This window comes from Dreissena polymorpha, chromosome 14 (genome assembly GCF_020536995.1).
Source record: "Dreissena polymorpha isolate Duluth1 chromosome 14, UMN_Dpol_1.0, whole genome shotgun sequence".
Taxonomy (NCBI): Eukaryota; Metazoa; Mollusca; class Bivalvia; order Myida; family Dreissenidae; genus Dreissena; species Dreissena polymorpha.
Window position 1 is genome coordinate 43,341,068 of NC_068368.1, and position 22,992 is coordinate 43,364,059.

The window sequence follows — 22,992 nt, forward strand, 5'->3', positions numbered from 1 at the left end:
CTGAAGAAATTATATTATAGGCAGGCGAAAAAGTAAATATCAATATCTTATTATTGAACTTTTACCAGCTGCAAGTTTAATTTATGTATTTAACAGCAAGATGGCGAAAGGCCCTAGGTCGCTCATCTGACACTTAAAGGAACCTGCCTTTTTTGAGAAGCTTCTGGGACAGTATTAAATATATAATTAAAGAAAAAAATGTGATTAGGGACATTCGTGATGGTAAGAAACTGCGACTTCTTGAATGTGTTCAATTTTTCAAAATATTCCTAAAAATAACTGCCCAGCAGCCCATGGCGGCCATGTTTGATACAAGCCAGAACCATTTCTGAACTATACCCAGATATCATAAGACTATATACTGCTGATAAAATCCTCACGTTTCTTATGATGTATCCTTCCATTTATCAACCGTGTAGTGAACGTATGTATGTAATACGTTTTTTTCGCTTATGGGAGGTGAAGTTATTTTACGGATCAATGTATATATTTTTGTTGTCAGAATATCTTGCATAGTGGTGATTTTTTGTGTAAATTAGTGTAAATAAGTACTGCATTTGTGCCTATAACATTAACTACAACATTTATTGCCAATAATGCAAATCTAATTCTTTTAATTAATAACTTTCTGGTTTTGTATAAAAACAAAACTTCTTTGTTCCACTATCCTAGCAACCACCTAGTTACTAATAAAGGTGCTATAGAGCGCGAAGCGCGACACGTATAATTAATTGTAATAATGAGTCTTGATAAAGGCAGCAGTCGCTTATCGATGTGGAGCACCATCACAGCACCCCAGTCTCATTACTATCAAGTCCTCCTACAGGTTTTTTTAAGAACCACATAAAGAAGGCCGCAGGCCTGACCCGTTTCTTGCCAGTGGTATGGTGCGTTTGGTATGGACCTTTAACCCCGCTCACTATCCAGCGTTTAAACTTCTGGGTTTACACTTAAACCGACTATTAATAGCTTATTAATATCTTAGTACGAAAGTGATTTTTGAAGCGGTTCCGTAGTGTAGTGGTTACACGCTCGCTCCACATGTGAGAGGCCCAAGGTTCGAGCCCCAGTAGAATCAAATTATTTTATTTGTGTTCTATGTTAACTTTTTGTTTTGATGTAGAAATTTTAGTTAAAATAAATATGCTATTTTATTGTAACCATTTTTTGTTTTCATTATGCCCATGAAATATATGTGTGAGAGGATGAGGGGGGGGGGGGGGGGGTCGTAAACACATTAAAAATTTAACAGTGTTTTCAAATCAATGAGTACTCAACTCTATCGTAAATGAGCAACACAAGAATAAGTTCAGAATCATCTCCCCTTGAAGTTGAGAAAAATATGAAATTACGCTTACAAAATGAAGCAGATTTTTTAAAACCGTTCTGTTCCATTAATGAAAACTGCACACGGATGCCAGTAAAAAAGGGAACCAATGTAAATAAAATGAACTATGAAATATTTGGGGGTTACAACACACAATCATAGATAATCGTTATTTGGGGGTTATAACACAACCTCATAGATAATGATTATTTGGGGGTTATAACACAAAAGCATAGATACCAGTTTCTTTTTCTATTTTGCTTAAAATAATCGGCCAATATATTAATATTTACAGTAGGAAAAAATCGTTCCATGTAACTTCATTGAGTGCCTTTTACACTTTGATTCCCGACGCCCTTTGATGCTTTGCATCAATACTTATCTTGCAAATATAATCAAATTTCATTAGAAAGCTATTACGTGTGCACGTATTGTCTTATAATTACTTATTAAAAGCAGTACAATCGTTCTTTTTATTGGAATCGCAGCTTTAAAAGCGTGCTATCGGCCCAACGCTAATTGACATTTTAAAATCACGTTTTTCTCAACGTCATTTGCGCAACAATACCCAAAATCGCTGTTAACGTCACATATTTGTCCTGAGCAACATCAACGGTGATAGGGCAAACCATTTGACTTCTAGTATATAATACGCTTTTCTTGCATTTGACAGTGACCAAGCTTCGAGCTTTGCCGGTATATCATATGGGACAAACGTGTTGTTTATACAAGGTAATTTGTGCGGCATGTAGAGTGTTCACAACAGAAACATTGTCGACAAATGATAGGAAGACATAAGTGATCAGGTAGGCTCACCATGTGAATGTTATGCTCGGTTGAGTTTAAACAAACAACAACACCGTCGTCGTACAGGTTGCAATATGATTCCCAAAATTGAAAAAAAACACTATTTATTAACTAAATCTTGATAATATTTATCTAGTTTTATACATGCAGATACACAAGCCACTTTTCTAGTGAAAAAGGTCCACAAGCCACTTTTCTAGTGAATTATTTCACCGGCTGTACTCAAAATAATACTGTTTACAAATGAAATCGAATCACATACTAGTAATTGGTCCAGTGAATTCCTGAGTATGTTTTATATGATCATAATTATTGTATTGGTCAATTATTTATAACAACATTCATGTCACTTTAATAGAAGTGAATAAAGCGTTAAATTCACACGTGACTCCACTCTCAGAACGTCACGTGACATAGTGGCCGGCACGGCCTCATTGGACATGAGAGACAGGTGCGCGGCCTGGAGTCCTGACGTCATACAAGTGTCCAGATCAAAACCTTCCAGATGGTTCGTTAGGAATGCTGACACCATGCTATAAGAAAATATAAATGTTGTGAATGTAGATACATTTTGTTAAATTGTGAATTTGCTTATGTTATTTAATTTCGTTTTATTACTAATGTTTAAGAAATTTTCTACTCAGAGTTGTTTTGAATACGGCTACGTTTAAGTATATTTACCGTTCCCGGGGTACATGTAAGTAAACTTAATAGTACCCAGGGTACATGTAAGTAGTACCATAGCCGACAATGACCAATCGAGCCTCAGTGAGCTTGGAAAACAGGTGTTCCACACAACAATATGTTTCCACATGTTGATCGTTTGTGGTTACATTCTACTAAATCAACGTGTTTCCTTCTGTGCTCCATTTAAAAGTAGTGCCTATTTGTCAAGATTTCATTTTCTCTTCTGATAGTATACTCGCTTAACAAACCCTTTTCCAATTTACATTTTCGTGACATAAATTTAATTACAGAACGATATAAAGCAATCTTGACATTAACATGGTGACACATAGCTAAAAGGAGAATAAATGAGAGCCTCGTTTTAGGAGAACTGGGCTTAATGCAATCTGCACAGGCTAATTTGTCGCGACACTTTCCACTGTAATGGAATTTTCTGTTTACCGGGAGTCTCTTTTTAGCGAAAATCTAGTTTAGATGATAAGTGTGGTCTATATATAGTCTGTGTGGACTCAATTAAATACACCCCAGTACATACCAGTCACCTGCTCCTGACACACTGACGATGGGTGCACTGTCTGAGACAGGCAGGGCGGGGTAGTGTCGCACAGTGGCCGCACCCTCTCTCTTAAAATATGCAAATGGATGAGAGCTTTATAATCGTGCTTCCTGGAGGACAAGAAAACTTGGCGGAGCTTATCAGGCATTAACCCTTTGCATGCTGGGAAATTTGTAGTCTGCTAAAATGTCGTCTGCTGAATTTGTAAAATAAGCTTTTTCTTCAATTTTTTTTCAAAGAATACTATCAGAATAGCAAACAGTTTGGATCCAGATGAGACGCCACGTTTTGTGGCGTCTTATCTGGATCCAAACTGTTTGCAAAGGCCTTTAAAATTCGGTTCCCGCACTGAAAGGGTTAATAGAGACATGTTCAAACGTATGATAATAGTTATTGTTGTCTTCAAATTACAGAAAATATGTCTTGTGTGATATGACTGTATGTTCCAAAATTGGATGGATTTATAATTCAAAAACAGGTGAAACATTTCTTTTATTTTCAGCTTGGTCATCAGTTAAAAGATAATGGTGATCAGTGTCACTGTGCTAATAGCTAGCATAAGTAATTATTAACATTTTTACAATATAACAATGTTAATCAATACATAATGATAAAATAGAACATGCATTATCAATTAATATACATAACATTAATCTTTATATGTACATAAATAAATCAGGTAGTTACAAAGAAGTTAAAATTTCACATAAAAACATTAAAAATGTGCAAATCAACAATCATAAACAACTTGAAAAAGACGGACAAAAGCAGAAAACCAAATGCTCTTATGTTTATAAAAAGCAACATTAAGCGAAATCATGTTTAAGGTAAAATTTTTATACATGAATAAATTTACTTTAAAAATTATCAGACAGATGTTTTTGATACTGTAGGAAGAGCTTTTTTTTACTATCCTTTTATTAGAATCTAAATTACTTTTTTTCTATAGAGTAGCTCTGCAATTATTTCCTGACAAAGAAATAGAATTTCAAATGAATGTTACCGCCACACACTACATATACAACGTATGTCACCTGATAACCTCAATTTGGTGCCTGAAGGCTTGCTAATTGAACTGGAAAATATAATTACATGTAAATGACCTTAATACATTGATATAAAATAGATAAAATCAGTTTCATTACAATAACTTACTATTTTTGGAGTATTTCAATATGGACACTTTAGTTTGCGCAATTATGACCCAACAACCAAATATAGCTACACCAAGAAAGATTTACATATTAGGTATATATGTTATCTGTATGAAGCATGTCAACAAAAGCTGAATTTTTCTTAAGCCCTCGAGTTTTTTAGCAGACACCATTTCCATCTTTGAGGCAATGCTGATATTAAAATTGAAACGAAGTTTTGATACAATATATATGTTTGCAATTTGTTAATGAATACCAGTACTCAAGCATCTTGCTATTTGATATCAAACTTCCCATGGGCCATCAGAAGCGACATGTTTGCAATTTGATTATGAATACCAGAACTCAATTTGTTCACCAATTATCACACCAAACCCATTTTACTTCTCGATATCAACCTTCCCGTGAGCAATCAGTAGCGACATGTTTATGTGGCACTATATCTGCTGTAGCGACATGTTTATGTGGCACTATATCTGCTGTAGCGACATGTTTATGTGGCACTATATCTGCTGTAGCAACATGTTTATGTGGCACTATATCTGCTGTAGCGACATGTTTATGTGGCACTATATCTGCTGTAGCGACATGTTTATGTGGCACTATATCTGCTGTAGCGACATGTTTATGTGGCACTATATCTGCTGTAGCGACATGTTTATGTGGCACTATATCTGCTGTAGCGACATGTTTATGTGGCACTATATCTGCTGTAGCGACATGTTTATGTGGCACTATATCTGCTGTAGCGACATGTTTATGTGGCACTATATCTGCTGTAGCGACATGTTTATGTGGCACTATATCTGCTGTAGCGACATGTTTATGTGGCACTATATCTGCTGTAGCGACATGTGTATGTGGCACTATATCTGCTGTAGCGACATGTTTATGTGGCACTATATCTGCTGTAGCGACATGTTTACGTGGCACTATATCTGCTGTAGCGACATGTTTATGTTGCACTATATCTGCTGTAGCGACATGTTTACGTGGCACTATATCTGCTGTAGCGACATGTTTACGTGGCACTATATCTGCTGTAGCGACATGTTTACGTGGAACTATTTCTGCTGTAGCGACATGTTTACGTGGCACTATTTCTGCTGTAGCGACATGTTTATGTGGCACTATTTCTGCTGTAGCGACATGTTTATGTGGCACTATTTCTGCTGTAGCGACATGTTTATGTGGCACTATATCTGCTGTAGCGACATGTTTATGTGGCACTATATCTGCTGTAGCGACATGTTTATGTGGCACTATATCTGCTGTAGCGACATGTTTATGTGGCACTATATCTGCTGTAGCGACATGTTTATGTGGCACTATATCTGCTGTAGCGACATGTGTATGTGGCACTATATCTGCTGTAGCGACATGTTTATGTGGCACTATATCTGCTGTAGCGACATGTTTATGTGGCACTATATCTGCTGTAGCGACATGTTTATGTGGCACTATATCTGCTGTAGCGACATGTTTATGTGGCACTATATCTGCTGTAGGATGAAACATATATATTAGCCTCCCCCTGGCACCTAATAAAGTGTTGTCCCAGATTAGCCTGTGAGGTCCGCACAAGGTTATAATGGAAGACAATTTCCACTTTTATTGTATTTTTTCTTAAAAGGAAGTCTTTTTGCAGCCAAAATCCAATGTAGGTGGAAAATATTGTCCCTAATTAGACTGCGTGGACGGCAAAGGCTTATCTGGGACACTTTAACCACATGCATTAAGCCCCATCTCCCAGAGCAGGACTCATATACACTTTAACCCTTTGCATGCTGGGAAATTTGTCGTCTGCTTAAATGTCGTCTGCTGAATTTCTAAAATTAGCATTTTCTTGGATTTTTTTCAGAATACTATCAGAATAGCAAACAGTTTGGATCCTGATGAGACGCCACGTTTTGTGGCGTCTCATCTGGATCCAAACTGTTTGCAAAGGCCTTTAAAATTCCGTTTTCCCGCACTGAAAGGGTTAACCCTTTCCCTCTCAGAAGCAAAATAAAATTGGCTACAGGCAACCACCATAAAACCAGTACTACTAGCAGGCTGATTAGGGTCCGTATTCACCAAACAATTCTTAGACTTAAGTCTAAGAATAAAGAAAATTCTTTAAATTAGAATATTCAACAATTTCTTTAATTTTGCGTCAAACTCTGCAGTAAACATCTCTATCTATATTATTCTTCATATAGAACATTTTGTTAATGACATAATCACCAGTGGAGGCCTGTATATATTCAAACACTGAACACATTTTTCTTGGTTCTAAGCCTATTCTTTATTCTTAAGTCTAAGAATCGGTTGGTGAATACGGGCCCTGGTTTAATGTTGTTTGCTGATCACCAGCATCTAAGGAATGAAGCCTTTAAAACTTGAATTTAGTAATTAAGGTCATTACTTTAACTCCATTTACTAAGGGACTACAAGCACGTCAATATGAATATCTGAGCAGGAAAGGGGTTATTATTGTACCTGAACACAAGATCCCTTTCCAATTGTGAAATCTCCACGGCTACACAGAAGGACGCCATGGCGACCTAATGTTACCATGGTTACTGGAATGAGGTCAGACACCGGTGACAGGAGACGTAAAGACTCTTCAATGACTTCAGAACAACTGCAGTCATCTGCTGATTCTGTCCAAAAAAAACAACAAACTTCAATGCACAGCATTGTCTAAATATAAAAGTATTGCTCTGCTTACAAACATTTATCAAAAATGATATGATGGACTTTCAAATATAAAAACAATAATTGTTTCACTTTTCACTATAAATAAGCCTTTCTTTCACCAATAAAACTATATATGCCACTGAATAGCCTATAATAAAAACAAACACAAAAGTGCTATGAAACAGGGGAATCATATACTTTTAATAATGACTCTATACCTGTTGTGTTATTTTTTGCATCAAAGACCTATAGATAGGTCTTTGCTTGCATGTACACATGTATTATATCCTGGTGAAAACTTTGGACAAAATGTTTGAAATACATATCTGACTAAAACACTCGTTGTATACTTTTTCTCAATAAATTCATAATCATTAAGAATAATCACAAGTTATCAATATGCAAAAGTCCATTCAATGTAAAAACAACACCATTCCCTATACTGGTTACAGTGGCATAGTGTTTCCTAGTGATAACATCAACGTCATTACCTATTTTGGTAACATCAAAGCCATTACCTATACTAGTATATTGTTTCCCAGTGATGAACTCTGCCATGGCCCTGAGCTCATTGAAGTTGGGCGTGGTCAAGGTTACAGCCGTGTGGGCGGAGCTCTGGAGGGGCTTGGTGGCCTTCAGGAGGTCTGTGGGCTCAAACAGCACTGCAACACAAGCACAGTACATAAGTATTTGGGCCTTGCTATGACAAAACTGGGCTTAATTAATGTGCATCAAGGCACTTTCTGACTAAACTGGATTTTGTTTTTGAAAAGGCTGCTTTAAGGAAAAATTTTCAATAAAAGCAAAAAGTGAAGTCCCTGAATAGCCTGGGCTGACTGCAGAGCTAATCTGGGATGACACTGTATGAACATGCATTAACCATTAGTCCTAGAATGCGCGTCATTTAAATATTTAAAGTGAATTTGTTGTGTTTGTTCTATTGGATTTGTCATCATTTTCAACAGTATTCAGTTATAAAATTGTGAAATTATGAGGGAGCCGTGGTGTAGTGGATAAGGTGTCTGCCTAGCGACTGGGAGGTCACGGGTTCGATCCCCACTGTGGAAGCGTTCTTTAGATTTCCCCCAAAGACACAAAGTACTGGTGCTAGGCTTAGGAAACAGAGAGTGTTTCAATAAACCTGAGGATTTTGATGCAAACGAGCATACAAAAATAGGTTTAAACTAGTTATTAAATTTACAGCAGTCAGCATCATTGGAACCCACATTTATTGAAAAACGCTTTGCTTTTTGATTGACTGTGGCAGATTATGCTAGAAAAATTTTGCAATTATTTAATAATTGATGAGACATCTCATATATTCTGCAGAATATTCAATCAAAGGACAAGATTTCAAAACAGTAACAATTCAGGCTGTGTTTGCTTTATCATATTAGCTGTTATCCATTCACATAGTTGTTGCTTCCAAGACTTTATTTGTAAATGAAGTGGCCATTAGTTGGCATATCAATATTTATGAAAACGATTTTTCACGCCTGTTTCCCCGTGGTATATAATGAAGTGACAATGAAATATATAATGTAGGTGCCAACAATTGATAGTCGGTTGGTAAACATCTGAGCTTTCCCGGCAAAAATGTGAATTGTTTCATTTACAACAATGATACAATTGAAATACTGTTTAAAACAACAAAAACAAGAAACCGTCGGAGACGATTGATGCTCCCAAAAGTTTTTTTTGGTAATAATATTGCATTATATATTCAGATAAAAGGAAACGTCTTGAGGGGCATAACTTTGGACAAAATAATACGATGGATGGTTTAGCAACTTAAATAATTTCAAAGGGCCATAACTCTCTAAACAAATCATCTAACCAGAACCCACAAATAACATGCGCATCTCCTCAAGGTAGTTAAGCTTCCCATAAAGCTTCATTGAATTCCAGTCAGTAGTTGGGGAGACATAGCCCGTACAAGAATTGCACTATATGTACAGTTTATTGAAAATTTAAAAGGGCCATAACTCTGTGAAAAATCATCCAACCATAACCGGCTGATAATATGCACATCTCCTGTTGGTAGTGAAGCTTCCCATAAAGTTTCATTGAATTCCCGTAATAAGTTGTTGAGAAATAGCTCGGACAAGAATTGCACTATATGTACAATGGAAAATTTCAAAGGGCCATAACTTTGTGAAAAATCATCCGACGAGAACTGGCTGATAATATGCACATCTCCTCTTGGTAGTGAAGCTTTCCATAAAGTTTCATTGAATTCAGTCATTAGTTGCTGAGAAATAGCCCGGACAAGATTTGCACTATATGTACAGTTATTGGAAAATTTCAAAGGGCCATAACTCTGTTAAAAATCATCCGACCAGACCCGGCTGATTATATGCACATCTCCTCTTGGTAGTTAAGCTTCCCATAAAGAATCATTGAATTCCGGTCATTAGTTGCTGAGAAATAGCCTGGACAAGAATTGCACTATATGCACAGTTAATGGAAAATTTCAAAGGGCCATAACTCTGTGAAAAATCATCCGACCAGAACCGGCTGATAATATGCACATCTCCTCTTGGTAGTGAAGCTTCCCATAAATTTTCATTGAATTCCGGTCATTAGTTTCTGAGAAATAGCCCGTACAAAAATTGTGCACGGACAGACGGACACACGCACGGACAGACGAAGCGGCGACTATAATGCTCCCCCCAAAATTTTTTGGGGGAGCATAAAAATGAACATAAAATAAACAAACTAACAGACTATAAGCAGTACACTATCTTCTCTTATAAATTAATCATTACAAGTGCTAAAATTTGATACAAGGGACAAAATTGTCACAAAACCAGATTTTCATTGTGAAAAAAAAATCTGATAAAGGGAGAAAACTCAAACTGAACTTTTGAAATGAACAAACAAAATAAACCCCCTTTGTAAGTTTGTTTTAAAAAAAATCTATTTTTAGTCGTGGCGACCTTGACATTGGAGATATTGACGTGATTCTTTCGTGCGACACACCGTCCCATGATGGTGAACAAATGTGCCAAATGATTTAAAAATCTCACAATGAATGACATAGTTATGGCCAGGACAAGCTCATTTATGGCCATTTTTGACCTTTGAACTCAAAGTGTGACCTTGACCTTGGAGATATCGACGTAATTATTTCGCGCGACACACCGTCCAATGATGGTGAACAAATGTGCCAAATGATTTTAAAATCTGACAATGAACGACATAGTTATGGCCCGGACAAGCTTGTTCCGCCCGCCCGCCAGCCAGCCCGCCCGCATTCGCCAATCTAATAACCAGTTTTTTCCTTCTGAAAACCTGGTTAAAAACCTGGTTAATAAAACCATTCATTCCAAGCTTTATACATTATTTATTGAAACCTAACACATAAGAGTGTTTAAATAAAGCATTCAAAATAGTCAACCCTTTCACAAAACACCACAGGCTTACCTGGTACCCCGTTCACTCTACATATATCACATAAAGTCTTTATGGTCTCCATTGTGATGTTGCCATCCATACATACAATGTCAGAGTTCGCCAGTTGCCTCTCAAAACTGGATATCTAAAATCAATCCCAGACATAGTCCATGATTTTCAAACTCCTCTTATTATACATTGCACCTTATACTTATCTAATATTCATAAAATAATTCTCAGAGACGCATATTGCCAGGCATGTACACTTATTTCATACCTTGGTACCTCATCTTGGTATTTCTTTCAAATCAAATAATTCAAAGCCTCACTGTATCATACATGTCTGTATTAACTACAAAATTGAAAATAATCCATCAAACACAAATAAATGTTTCCCCTGAAGAGATATTTATCACAAATTATTACCAATACATTGTATTTGTACAGAATGTTCAGAAAATATAATGTCCAATGTAAAGTCATGCATGATTGTGTGGTCTCATAAGGGGACATGTTAGCATCTGACAGTAGGAATATGACATAAGACCCATTTTTGCAAAGTGCAGCTTATATTTCAAGTAAATTGCTATGTTCTGCACACATTTATTGAGACAGAAGCTTACAACCACATTTAAATATACATTGCAGTACACATATCTAATACATATACACTTGGTACTATTTTGACCGAGAACTTTAAAGACTTTAATAAGTGCTACATACCATTCTTCAATCTAACTACTAGCAAAATATACAGCCCATGTCTTGACAATTGTAATAGAAATTAGTTATGTACATGTATATTGTATGGCTAGTTGAAATAGAAGAGTTTCAAATTCAAGATTTGGGGATTATCAATACACCATAACTAATCAATAGATCCACAAAAAGGCACGCAAAATATGGTTACTTTCGTCAGCATAACTATTGTTATACATTTCTGTCATATTACATATAAAATTAAGAAGTAGTAACAGAATTTACTTCTTGATCAACAAAATTAACTTGTGAAAAAAACAGTATGATAAGTATCAATGTATAAGTAATGAGTAATGTACAGCTAGAAAAAAATGAAATTTAGTCTAAAGTTTTGCCAAACCGTTATTATTTAATTATTTGATCATAATCATATATGAACATATGACCACTTTGTGACCAGAGTGGTTATAGTTTAGTCCTAATTCTTAAGATGACATGTGGCTTTTACAGAATCAACATGGTACAAAGATCTACCAATACAAATCATAGATCTTTGCATGCTATTATCAATTAGTGCAGAACTCCAGGTTGCAATATCTCACTGTCTCCACAAATATATAATTTACTTCATGAAATGTATTTATTATGGTAAATTAATGCAAAGCCTGCTATAGAAATCTGTTCTTTATATAAGAAACTTCCTTACATATTGTGGTGTAATCTGTGACGCTATATTGGTATCCTGGACCCCAAACAGTAGGTGGCCAGTGTCCCGTAGCACGGCACAGTAGGTCGCTGTCCTGTGACCGGGTAACCTGGCAATACCTGATAGGTTCTGAAAATAATGTGCACATTTGTTTTATGATTTCAATAACACTGTATTATCACAGTCAGATTTTAAAACAATTTGCCAATTAAGACTTGTGAATTAAAGATTGCATTGACTTATCATGCCATTTTCACTAAAAGCAAATACATGCAATAATGCACTATTTACTTGAAATTATTGGACAAACAATAAAGGCAGCTGACAGAAAAGAAGTTGGCCAATGTTCCTAAAGTTACATTTTCTATCAATAATGATTTGTTGATTAAGAAGAGAATGTTTTTGCTAAGGACTTGCATACCTTTGTTTGTTGCAAAACAATTACTTAAACCTTTCATGTACATTGAGCATTTAATTTTATGATAAAAGGACGTATTGAGTATTTTCACAATTTGAATTTTGATAAAATAATAAGAAAAACATCAACATAGATGAAAGAAAATATTGCAAAATAAAAATGACTTTTATCATACATATGACTAATAAACATGCACCGCTTTGTTATTTATCACTTTCCAATGATGACATAGCTATTTTAATTTGAAGGCTTGATTAGTAAAGAAGTAGTTTTCACCACAAACAAACATTATAAACTTAGCTAACAAACCCCCTACCATCGACTAACCATCAAAGAAACACAAATAAACCCAATTAAACACCAATAAAATAACTTGGTAACATCTAAAACAATGTTTGCAAGGATATAATGAACTCTTTGCAAAATAAATGTAAAGACATGCATGTATAACAAATACTTCCTAATCACCATATGTTTACAGTGCTGTTCAAACGCTGCTCTATGGGAGTCATCCCCTACAGCTGACAGGAAGAGTGTGTCGGTGCCCAGCCTTGACAACCCATCTGCAAGGTTACGCCCCACTCCTCCAAAGGATTGATGTATGTGGCCAGCGTAACTAGCACCATTGCTCTGAAAACCAGTGGTGATTTTGTCCCTTCCTTATTGAGCCTTGCACTGGGAAAACTGGATTTAATGCATGTGCGTAAAGTGTCCTCCCAGATTAGATTGAGCAGTCCACACAGGCTAACCAGGCACAAAACTTTAACTCTTTTGTGGAATTTTAGTTCAAAAGAAGTCTACTCTAAATGAAAATACATTTTGGGCAGAAATTGTCCCCCCTGATTAGCCTGTGCAGACTTCATATGCTAATCTGGGACTTCATGTTATGCACATGCTTTGAGCCCAATTTTTCCCACAGCAATGTTTCATACAATAGTCTAATAAATCAATCCATTTCCAGTGTTAATTCTGGACTTTAAGGATTCCCGCATAAATTTTAAAAAGCCTACACTAAAATATTATCAATGGGCTATCCCAGTCCTTTACAATTACTATGGGTACATCCATTGAAAAGTGATGTCAACGCTTGGCATAGTCAAACTATTAGTGGATATAAGCCATTATTAGGCTAATTCGCGCTGTGTGGAACTAGATTTAAAATTGGAAAATGCATGGAAAAATTATGGCCACATAAAAATAGTTTTAAAACCTACAGTTTGTGTGACTGAGAGCCATCTGCCCAGAATAAACATTGCATTTCCAAAGAAACAATATTTGCAGTTCAAATGAAAATTCCAAAATTGACGTGGCCAATTCAAATTTTCAAATACACTGCAAACAAAGCATCTGTTTGAGTATTTTTCAAGATTCGTAAGCAAACATAATCAAATTATTACGTTTCATTAAAATGTAGACACAGTAAACAGATATAAAAGAAAAGTAAGAAAATGTAAGAACCTAGTAAGAAAGAAGGAAAAATTTACATAAACACATAAGATAGGGATACAGTAATATTTCCACGCCACTTGCACTACACATAATTGTATTTACTACAAGAGCACCGCATAACGGTTGCCTTGCTCGGCTGCGGGTGCAGTTTTTAATAAATGAAAGCTTGCCAGATTTTTTTGATTTTTTTTTAGAGGTCACAGTGACCTTGACCTTTGACCTAGTGACCCAAAAATGGGTGTGGCATGTAGAACTCATCAAGGTGCAGCTACATGTGCAGTTTAAAAGTTGCATGTTGAATCACTTTGATTTAAGAGCCAATGTTCAAAACCTTAACAAAATGTAAAGGTTTTAGAACGACGCGGACGTTGGACGGCAGATGACGAGCTGGTTATGACAATACCTCGGGTTTTCTCCGAAAACAGCCGAGCTAATAATAATTATTTTTGGGGAAACAGGCTTTTTCTAGACTTTGCATTGAATTTGTCCATAGGCGTATTTCAACACCCTATGGGCATTCATTATATGAAGCTTTCCCACTCAGGCCTATACCTTCAAAACTGAACAAAGTGAAAAATGTTACCTTAAAATGAGGCTGTGTCACCTTTACTGTGAAGTCCACAATGGAACAACCAACCACTGTCTGAAACGATGCATATGATGTAAACTTCTAAGTCATGATTATACAAAATGTTCACAAGTTTAATGTTAAAATCAGGAAACATTTTATCCCATCATCAGACGTGCATTGTCGAAATAAGCCACTGTGGAATATATTTTCCTTTATTTTGGCAATGCTGAAATATAGCTGTCACGCGCGGCGGAGGATGGTCATATTACTCGGAATCAACTATAAAGTTATCATTTTAGTAAAATCGAATCAAATTCAACAAAACAAACAATCTGATTCCACGATGTAATATATTTTAAACACAAAATGCAACACAAAAAGCATTATTTACAAATATCAAGTGCGCGTACTCATGACATCATTATTAACATGTCAAACGACAAAAGTCATATTCTTTCCCGCTAAAGCTGCAGTTTTTTAGTATTCTTTTTCATTATTTCTTTAAAATCGGGGACGCAATGGTATGATAAACAGAAAATAAAACACAGATTAGTTACTGATCTTTTTGTAATATGTTAGGCTCAGCACGAAGTAGATTTAATAAAACAATGTTTGCTAAAAGTAACTGGGATTTTCCGTGTAGTTCTATTCTCCTATTCTTTTTTAAAGGAATACTTTACGACTAAGAAAATTGATGGGATAAATCAAATACTAAGTCAGTGCCGAATAAAGCGAAGTTTATTTTGCTCGACCCGAAAATCTGAAATACTCGCAAGGCTCGTGGTTCAGATTTACTAAGCCTCGCAAAATAAACTTTGCTTTATTTGGCACCCTCCTAGTATTCTCTATATACCACATAATATTTTTTCAAGAATTGATAATGTACAAGCAATGTATACCATGTACTATCACACTTATTGATAATTATAATTATTATAAATTGAATTGTAAAAATACATAAACATTTCATTCCATATATATATTTGATTTTATTCCATTTTATTGTATAACCTTGATTTCAAACTCTTCTATGATCATGTGATAAAGGTTTTACTTCTCACATGAAGCATGCAGACAATAAAATATCTAGTTAAAAAGTTCATTTTGGGACAAATATAAAAGATTAGGATAACAAATATTGAACTATTTTTAAAGATACACGAATTTTAAATATAATGTATAAAATAAAACCCATTTTCTTTTTAATGATAAATAAAAATGAAGACTACAAATAAAGATATAATTTATGAGGTAAATTTGGCCTTCTACTTAACTTATTAGAAAAAGTACATTTTTTTTAACATCATCTGATTCACTTGGAAATACAAAAAAAATCTTTACTTACAACTTTTTTTTGTTTACTTGATCTATCCACATTTTTTTCTGCTGTAATGGCTGTGTTTCTTAAGGTAGGATAAACTGTTTTTCCTCCAGTGGAAATATTATGATACTTTTGATGATCTCCCTTTGTAGCAGATGTTTCTTTGACATTTGAAGAGTTTCCTCCCTTCATTTGTTTCAACTTGTTTAATTCTACAGCTATAGCACTGCCAACTGCTGCATTATTCTTGATAAGATGAATATATGATTAAGGTGAAGGAAAAAATAAATGACCATCGCCGTTTTCCTGCAATAAAATCACAAATGTTTATGCAATTTTAAATTTAAAATGCTGAAATTTGGAAATTTTAGACACCTATCATCGTTGAAAACAGTCATTGAAGATTACAAATACCTCTGACAAACTGGATCATCAAGCAGGTGCAAAACTTAATTATTAGTAAATTTAATTCCAAACTTTGTTTGCTTGCTCCTTCAAATAGGTCACATAAAAAGACAAAGAACTTTGTGTTGATTTATTTAATCAATAGTCTTAGTTCAATTGCAAATAACTATGAAAACAAGGGCTGGGAAAACAAACCCAACAAAAAACATCTTTCACTTGTACATAGTATAAGACACACTTCTATAATGCTTCATTCTGATATACATGTACTACATGAAACAGTTTGCTTCACAAAGTACACAATTTCATGAACAATCATGTTTTCATTATTTCAAGGACATATATCTCTGCAGAGAATATCATGCCATAGGCCAAATAACATCTTGCACTAAGAAGTCTACAGTACAAACACAATTTATATAACTGATTACTTATAAGTTTCATGTTGATACATAGAGAACTGAGAAATCAGTTTGAAACACATCTACAATAATAAAATGTATAAAAAAATTGAGAAAGGGCAAGGGCACATAACTCTGCAAAAAGTAATATGCCCTTCCCATCCCATCCCCTCATATCCCTGGCTTCCCCTCATATCCCTGCAATCTCCTTATATCCCTGCATTTTCCCCCCTCTCTCATCATAGACAAGCCTTTCCTGACCCTCCCCTTATATCCCTGCCCCATTGGTACGCTAGAAGGATACTGGCTTGCAATGACTTTCCCTGGGTTAGATCATTCACTCTCTTCAAGATGTATGGGGTCACTTCCTTACCACTTATCCCCTTGTCTCTGTAACACAATGTGGGAACTTCTGATAATAGATAGTCTTGAGTCTTGCTCTTTAAAAACTGGTTTTATGCATGTGCGTTAAGTGTCATCACAGATTTGCCTGTGCAGTCTGCCTTTTTTAGGGAAATATTTGTTTAGAAAATCTCTTCTTACCTAAATTCCAGTTCAGGCCCAAAGCCTCCTCTCTGATTAGCCTATACAGACTGCACAGGCTAATTGGGGATAACACTTGACTCACATGCATGGAAACCCCGTTTTCCAACAGCCGCGCTCATATAAAGTAGTCTGTGTAACACTCATATGGTTGTCTGTTCGTTTTCTTTTATTGTTAAGATTTTTTCCTGTTTTCAACATTGGGTTTAGTAATGTCAGTTAGTAAACCTACTCACTATTTTACTGGGTAAGCTGCTTCACTGTTACAAACTACAGTAACCCACATTGCTATACTTGAATAAGAGGTACAGGAAGAATGTCAACAGATATAAATGAGCAGCAGTCTTCGGAAAACTGGATCTAATGCATGTGTGTAAAGTGTACTCCCAAATAAGCCTGTGCATTTTACAACACTTGCGACTGTTATGGATTTTTTTCATTTAGAGTAAGTCTCCATGCAAATAAAGTCTAGGCAGCAAATGTCATCCCTGATAAGTCTCTGTAGACTGCACTGGCTAATCTTCAACACTTAACACACATGCAATAAGCCCTTATTTTCCAGAACTCGGCTCAGACCAGGAATCAAAGCTGTGATCCTTGGATTTGAATTTAAAGTATATCACTCAACAAACTAAGCAAAGGAGGGCATGTATGGTTGTCATGTAAGATATAATTTCAATAATGTTGGACTTATGTTCCCAGTTGTGTAATTACTTAAGAAAAACACAATACCTCATTAAATGCTTGACAAATGCAATTTACTTAAGGCTGAATCAATCTGTTGCTATGGACTTACTGAGCTTCCCTTACAACAGACTGTATCACAGTTTCTATCTCCTGCCCGAGCGTATCAAACTCCAGTGGTATCGGCACTGCTATCAGGCTTCCAGACTGCAGGCCGAGCTCATGATTCTTCTCTGAAACAGATGCCTTCATTAAACTGGATAGTGATTCATTCATGATGCCTTCATTAAACTGGATAGTGATTCATTCATGATGCCTTCATTAAACTGGATAGTGATTCATTTATGATGCCTTCATTAAACTGGATAGTGATTCATTCATGATGCCTTCATTAAACTGGATAGTGATTCATTCATGATGCCTTCATTAAACTGGATAGTGATTCATTCATGATGCCTTCATTAAACTGGATAGTGATTCATTCATGATGCCTTCATTAAACTGGATAGTGATTCATTCATGATGCCTTCATTAAACTGGATAGTGATTCATTCATGATGCCTTCATTAAACTGGATAGTGATTCATTCATGATGCCTTCATTAAACTGGATAGTGATTCATTCATGATGCCTTCATTAAACTGGATAGTGATTCATTCATGATGCCTTCATTAAACTGGATAGTGATTCATTCATGATGCCTTCATTAAACTGGATAGTGATTCATTCATGATGCCTTCATTAAACTGGATAGTGATTCATTCATGATGCCTTCATTAAACTGGATAGTGATTCATTCATGATGCCTTCATTAAACTGGATAGTGATTCATTCATGATGCCTTCATTAAACTGGATAGTGATTCATTCATGATGCCTTCATTAAACTGGATAGTGATTCATTCATGATGCCTTCATTAAACTGGATAGTGATTCATTCATGATGCCTTCATTAAACTGGATAGTGATTCATTCATGATGCCTTCATTAAACTGGATAGTGATTCATTCATGATGCCTTCATTAAACTGGATAGTGATTCATTCATGATGCCTTCATTAAACTGGATAGTGATTCATTCATGATGCCTTCATTAAACTGGATAGTGATTCATTCATGATGCCTTCATTAAACTGGATAGTGATTCATTCATGATGCCTTCATTAAACTGGATAGTGATTCATTCATGATGCCTTCATTAAACTGGATAGTGATTCATTCATGATGTAAGGATTCTTAGAAAAGGGGGCAAGTTTTCACAAAGTACCTGAGGGAAATGGCAACAGTTACTTAGCGTGTACTCTAGATAAAGTTTTCTTTTCTAATCCACTTTACCAACATTTACTAGTACATGCATTAAAGGTTTTTATTACAAAAAAGTCTTAACAAAGATTAGCCAGAGACCTAAGGAATTTTAAAAGTTTAAGGAATTCTTGAATGAATGATTCTTTGAATTTCACAATTTCTTCGACATAGCTATACTTATATAAATAACAAGAAAATATTTAATAAAATATCTAATAAATAAATAAAATATTACATTTGTATCTGTTACACATATTAAATACTTCACATGAGGTTGCAAACCAAAAGCATATCGTTTGCAAATACTTTTTTCAAGTATATGTGTTTCATACAATTTTAAAACTTAAGAAAAGATTTCCAGCAAAAAGGACACTTACTTACAAAAAACTGCTCATATATTCAAATGTTATTCTGTAAAGAAGTCTGACCTATCATACAGGCCACCTGATATGGTGATGTCACATGGTACGGAGCTTTAAATCCACTTGAGCGGGAAAAGAATGCAGGGAAATCATTGGTCGCTCCATAAGTTGCCACGCATACACCCTGTGTCTCCTGTTGAATGCATGATATATATGGTATATTTGGAATATCTATGTATACAGGTAAAGTACTTACTTATTTTTACTGTACTGTTAACTCTTTGTGTGCATTATATCATACATTGTAAATAAGCACTTGTATGGTATTAATATGTAAACAAGAGCACCGCATAGCGGGTGCCAACGCTTGGCTGCGGATGCAGTTTTTAATAAATGAAAGCTTGTCAGAAGAATATTAGAGGTAACAGTGACCTTAACCTTTGACCTAGTGACCTAAAAATGGGTGTGGCATGTAGAACTCATCAAGATGCAGCTACATATGAAGTTTCAATGTTTTAGGTGGAAGCACTTTGATTTTAGTGTTAATTTTAAGGTTTTAGTACGACGCGGACGGCAGAATAGCTGGCTATGACAATACCTCGGGTTTTCTCCGAAAACAGCAGAGCTTGTACATTAATTGTAAGGAATCAAATAGGATTAGGCTCATGGTATGTGATGGCAACAAACATTTTCTGAAGAATGCTTAAAAAAAGTGCAGAGAAAGTAAACTGAAAACAAAAGTCAGGTTGACGACCAATATTGTACAACTGAGCTTTAAGTGAAACAATGACAAGACCAGTGTAATAGTCATGATGGAGTTGTGGATATGGAGTTTGCCTTGGAAATTGATGGACGTTAGTGTGATCCCTACTCTGTGAGCTTTCTCTTCATCTCCTTAAAGCACTGGCTCTATCTATGAAGGACACAGACTCTAGAGTGTCAACAATTAGCTGTAATCTTTCAATGCAAGTAACATATAAAACAAAACTTAACTCTTCCATCCCTGCAGAAGCATGTTTGCATCTTGCAGCAGATAAATTTGAAAAAATTGTGACAAAAGAAGAAATCACTCATCAATTAGCAATTTCTGGTTGTGTCACTTTGTTTTCTTGGGGCAACAATGTCTAAAACAAAAGATCTTAAGATATCAGAAATTTGATGAAAATCTGCAGAAAAATGTAACCTGGATGGATGCTTAAGTAAACCAAACAATATGAGCACACCAGATACTCCAGTGTCCGGCCAATGTCCAAGATTGATTTGATCCCTGCTGATACCACGGTAACTGGTGTCCTGCCAAGCTCAGTCAGGTCCGCACTGATATCCATGGCTGAAAATAAACATAACATAACAAAGTTAAAATGCAGTGTTTTTGTAAGGCCGCCAAATTGTGATATTATTTTCACAAATGTTGCCATGCAATTTGGAGTAGTTGCCATTTTTTGTTGCACATTAAAATTGTGGGATGAATCATTAAAATTGCAAAACTAAAAATCAGAGATGAATATCACATATCTCTCTGTTTAAAGAGAACAAATCTAACTTGGATTTCAGTCTTCTCTCTGATTGGTTGAAACAAATAATGTGCGGCCAGTGCTTGTGCGGACGATATATGCTTATGTGACAAGACGGTCAATGAAGCTCAGGAACTGTTAAACATTTCATCAGAATTCGCCAATATGGAGCGATACCTGTTACAACCTACCAAGAGCGTGCATATCCATGTTAGTCACCAACGTAAAAAGGGCGTGTCTACTCCCCTCTTCGCGAACAATGAGGAAATTCCGACTGTGCAAAAGGCTATACATCTCTGTATTATACAAACTGACTCTATGCTGAACAACCAAAAAGCTAATGTGGATGAAAATTTTACACAAGAGTTCCGCGGTCGGAGATGACCGCATTGAAGCCGGATTTTTTATTTAAATGACAGGAAAGTACCTTTCGTGTTTTTGTCAATGCAATACTTAAATTACTGAAATATTGTTCAAAGGTCAAAATGAAATGTAAGTACTTTTCAAGGCATGAGCAAACCTTGTGTTATGTTTTGAATGCATGCATATACATGAACAACAATAACATTTAAGGTCACAAATATGAACTTGAATTGACAATTAGGAAAGTTTGATCTCAATTTTTTTATTAGCAAATTAGTAACATATTGTTTGAAGTTTCCATCAATTTCATTATCAAATGTAAACCTTTACGTCAAGTTTGAGATTCTAGGTCCAAGCATACCAAAGTTATAACAATTTTAACATTTTAACATTGAAGGTCACAGTGACCTTGACCTTCAAATGAATGACATTGAAATGAGCAGTGGTGATCTTCTAGTACTGGCCAACCTTTATGTCAAGTTTGAAGACTCTAGGTACAAGCATACCAAAGTTATAACATGGAATAAGAACTTTAACATTTTTACCTACCAAAGTTATAAGAACTTTAACATTTTTACATTCAAGGTCACAGTGACCTTGACCTTAGAATGAATGACCTTGAAATGACCAGTGGTCATCTAAGTGTGCTTGCAAACCTTCATGTCAAGTTTGAAGACTCTATGTCCAAGCATACCAAAGTTATAACAATTTTAACATTTTAACATTTAAGGTCACAGTGACCTTGACCTTCAAATGAATGACATTGAAATGACCAGTGGTCATCTTCTAGTACTGGCCAATCTTTATTTCAAGTTTGAAGACTCTAGGTACAAGCATACCAAAGTTATAACATGAAATAAGAACTTTAACATTTTTACATTCAAGGTCACAGTGACCTTGACCTTCAAATGAATGACCTTGAAATGTCCAGTGGTTACTTACTAGTTCTGGCCAACCTTCATGTCAAGTTTCAAGACTCTAGGTCCAAGCATACCAAAGTTATAACAACTTTAACATTTTTACATTCAAGGTCACAGTGACCTTGACCTTCAAATGAATGACCTTGAAATGTCCAGTGGTTACTTACTAGTTCTGGCCAACCTTCATGTCAAGTTTCAAGACTCTAGGTCCAAGCATACCAAAGTTATAACAACTTTAACATTTTTATATTGAAGGTCACAGTGACCTTCACCTTCAAATGAATGACCTTGAAATGACCAGTGGTCATCTGTTAATCCTGGCCAACCTTCATGTCAAGTTTGAAGACTCTAGGTCCAAGCATACCAAAGTTATACCATGAAATAAGAACTTTAACATTTTTACATTCAAGGTCACAGTGACCTTGACCTTCAAATGGATGACCTTGAAATGACCAGTGGTCATCTTCTAGTACTGGCCAATCTTTATTTCAAGTTTGAAGACTCTAGGTACAAGCATACCAAAGTTATAACATGAAATAAGAACTTTAACATTTTTACATTCAAGGTCACAGTGACCTTGACCTTCAAATGAATGACCTTGAAATGTCCAGTGGTTACTTACTAGTTCTGGCCAACCTTCATGTCAAGTTTCAAGACTCTAGGTCCAAGCATACCAAAGTTATAACAACTTTAACATTTTTACATTCAAGGTCACAGTGACCTT

At 35.5% G+C, this 22,992-nt stretch overlaps 1 protein-coding gene across 1 annotated transcript in view; it reads right to left on the reverse strand.

Annotated features, from left to right (window-relative positions):
- Positions 1-2,225: 2,225 nt before the first annotated feature.
- The window catches only part of LOC127858006 (uncharacterized), a 32,349-nt gene continuing 11,582 nt past the window's right edge, over positions 2,226-22,992 (reverse strand). The window contains exons 6-18 of the mRNA XM_052394845.1: positions 20,695-20,801; positions 19,538-19,664; positions 17,919-18,039; positions 16,884-16,969; positions 15,798-16,036; positions 14,465-14,524; positions 12,901-13,062; positions 12,015-12,143; positions 10,640-10,754; positions 7,732-7,875; positions 7,013-7,176; positions 3,357-3,445; positions 2,226-2,667 (exon numbers count right to left, since the gene is read on the reverse strand). Of these exons, the coding sequence (XP_052250805.1) occupies positions 2,481-2,667; positions 3,357-3,445; positions 7,013-7,176; positions 7,732-7,875; positions 10,640-10,754; positions 12,015-12,143; positions 12,901-13,062; positions 14,465-14,524; positions 15,798-16,036; positions 16,884-16,969; positions 17,919-18,039; positions 19,538-19,664; positions 20,695-20,801 (1,730 nt within the window). The 3' untranslated portion in view covers positions 2,226-2,480. The remainder of the gene's footprint in view (positions 2,668-3,356; positions 3,446-7,012; positions 7,177-7,731; positions 7,876-10,639; positions 10,755-12,014; positions 12,144-12,900; positions 13,063-14,464; positions 14,525-15,797; positions 16,037-16,883; positions 16,970-17,918; positions 18,040-19,537; positions 19,665-20,694; positions 20,802-22,992) is intronic.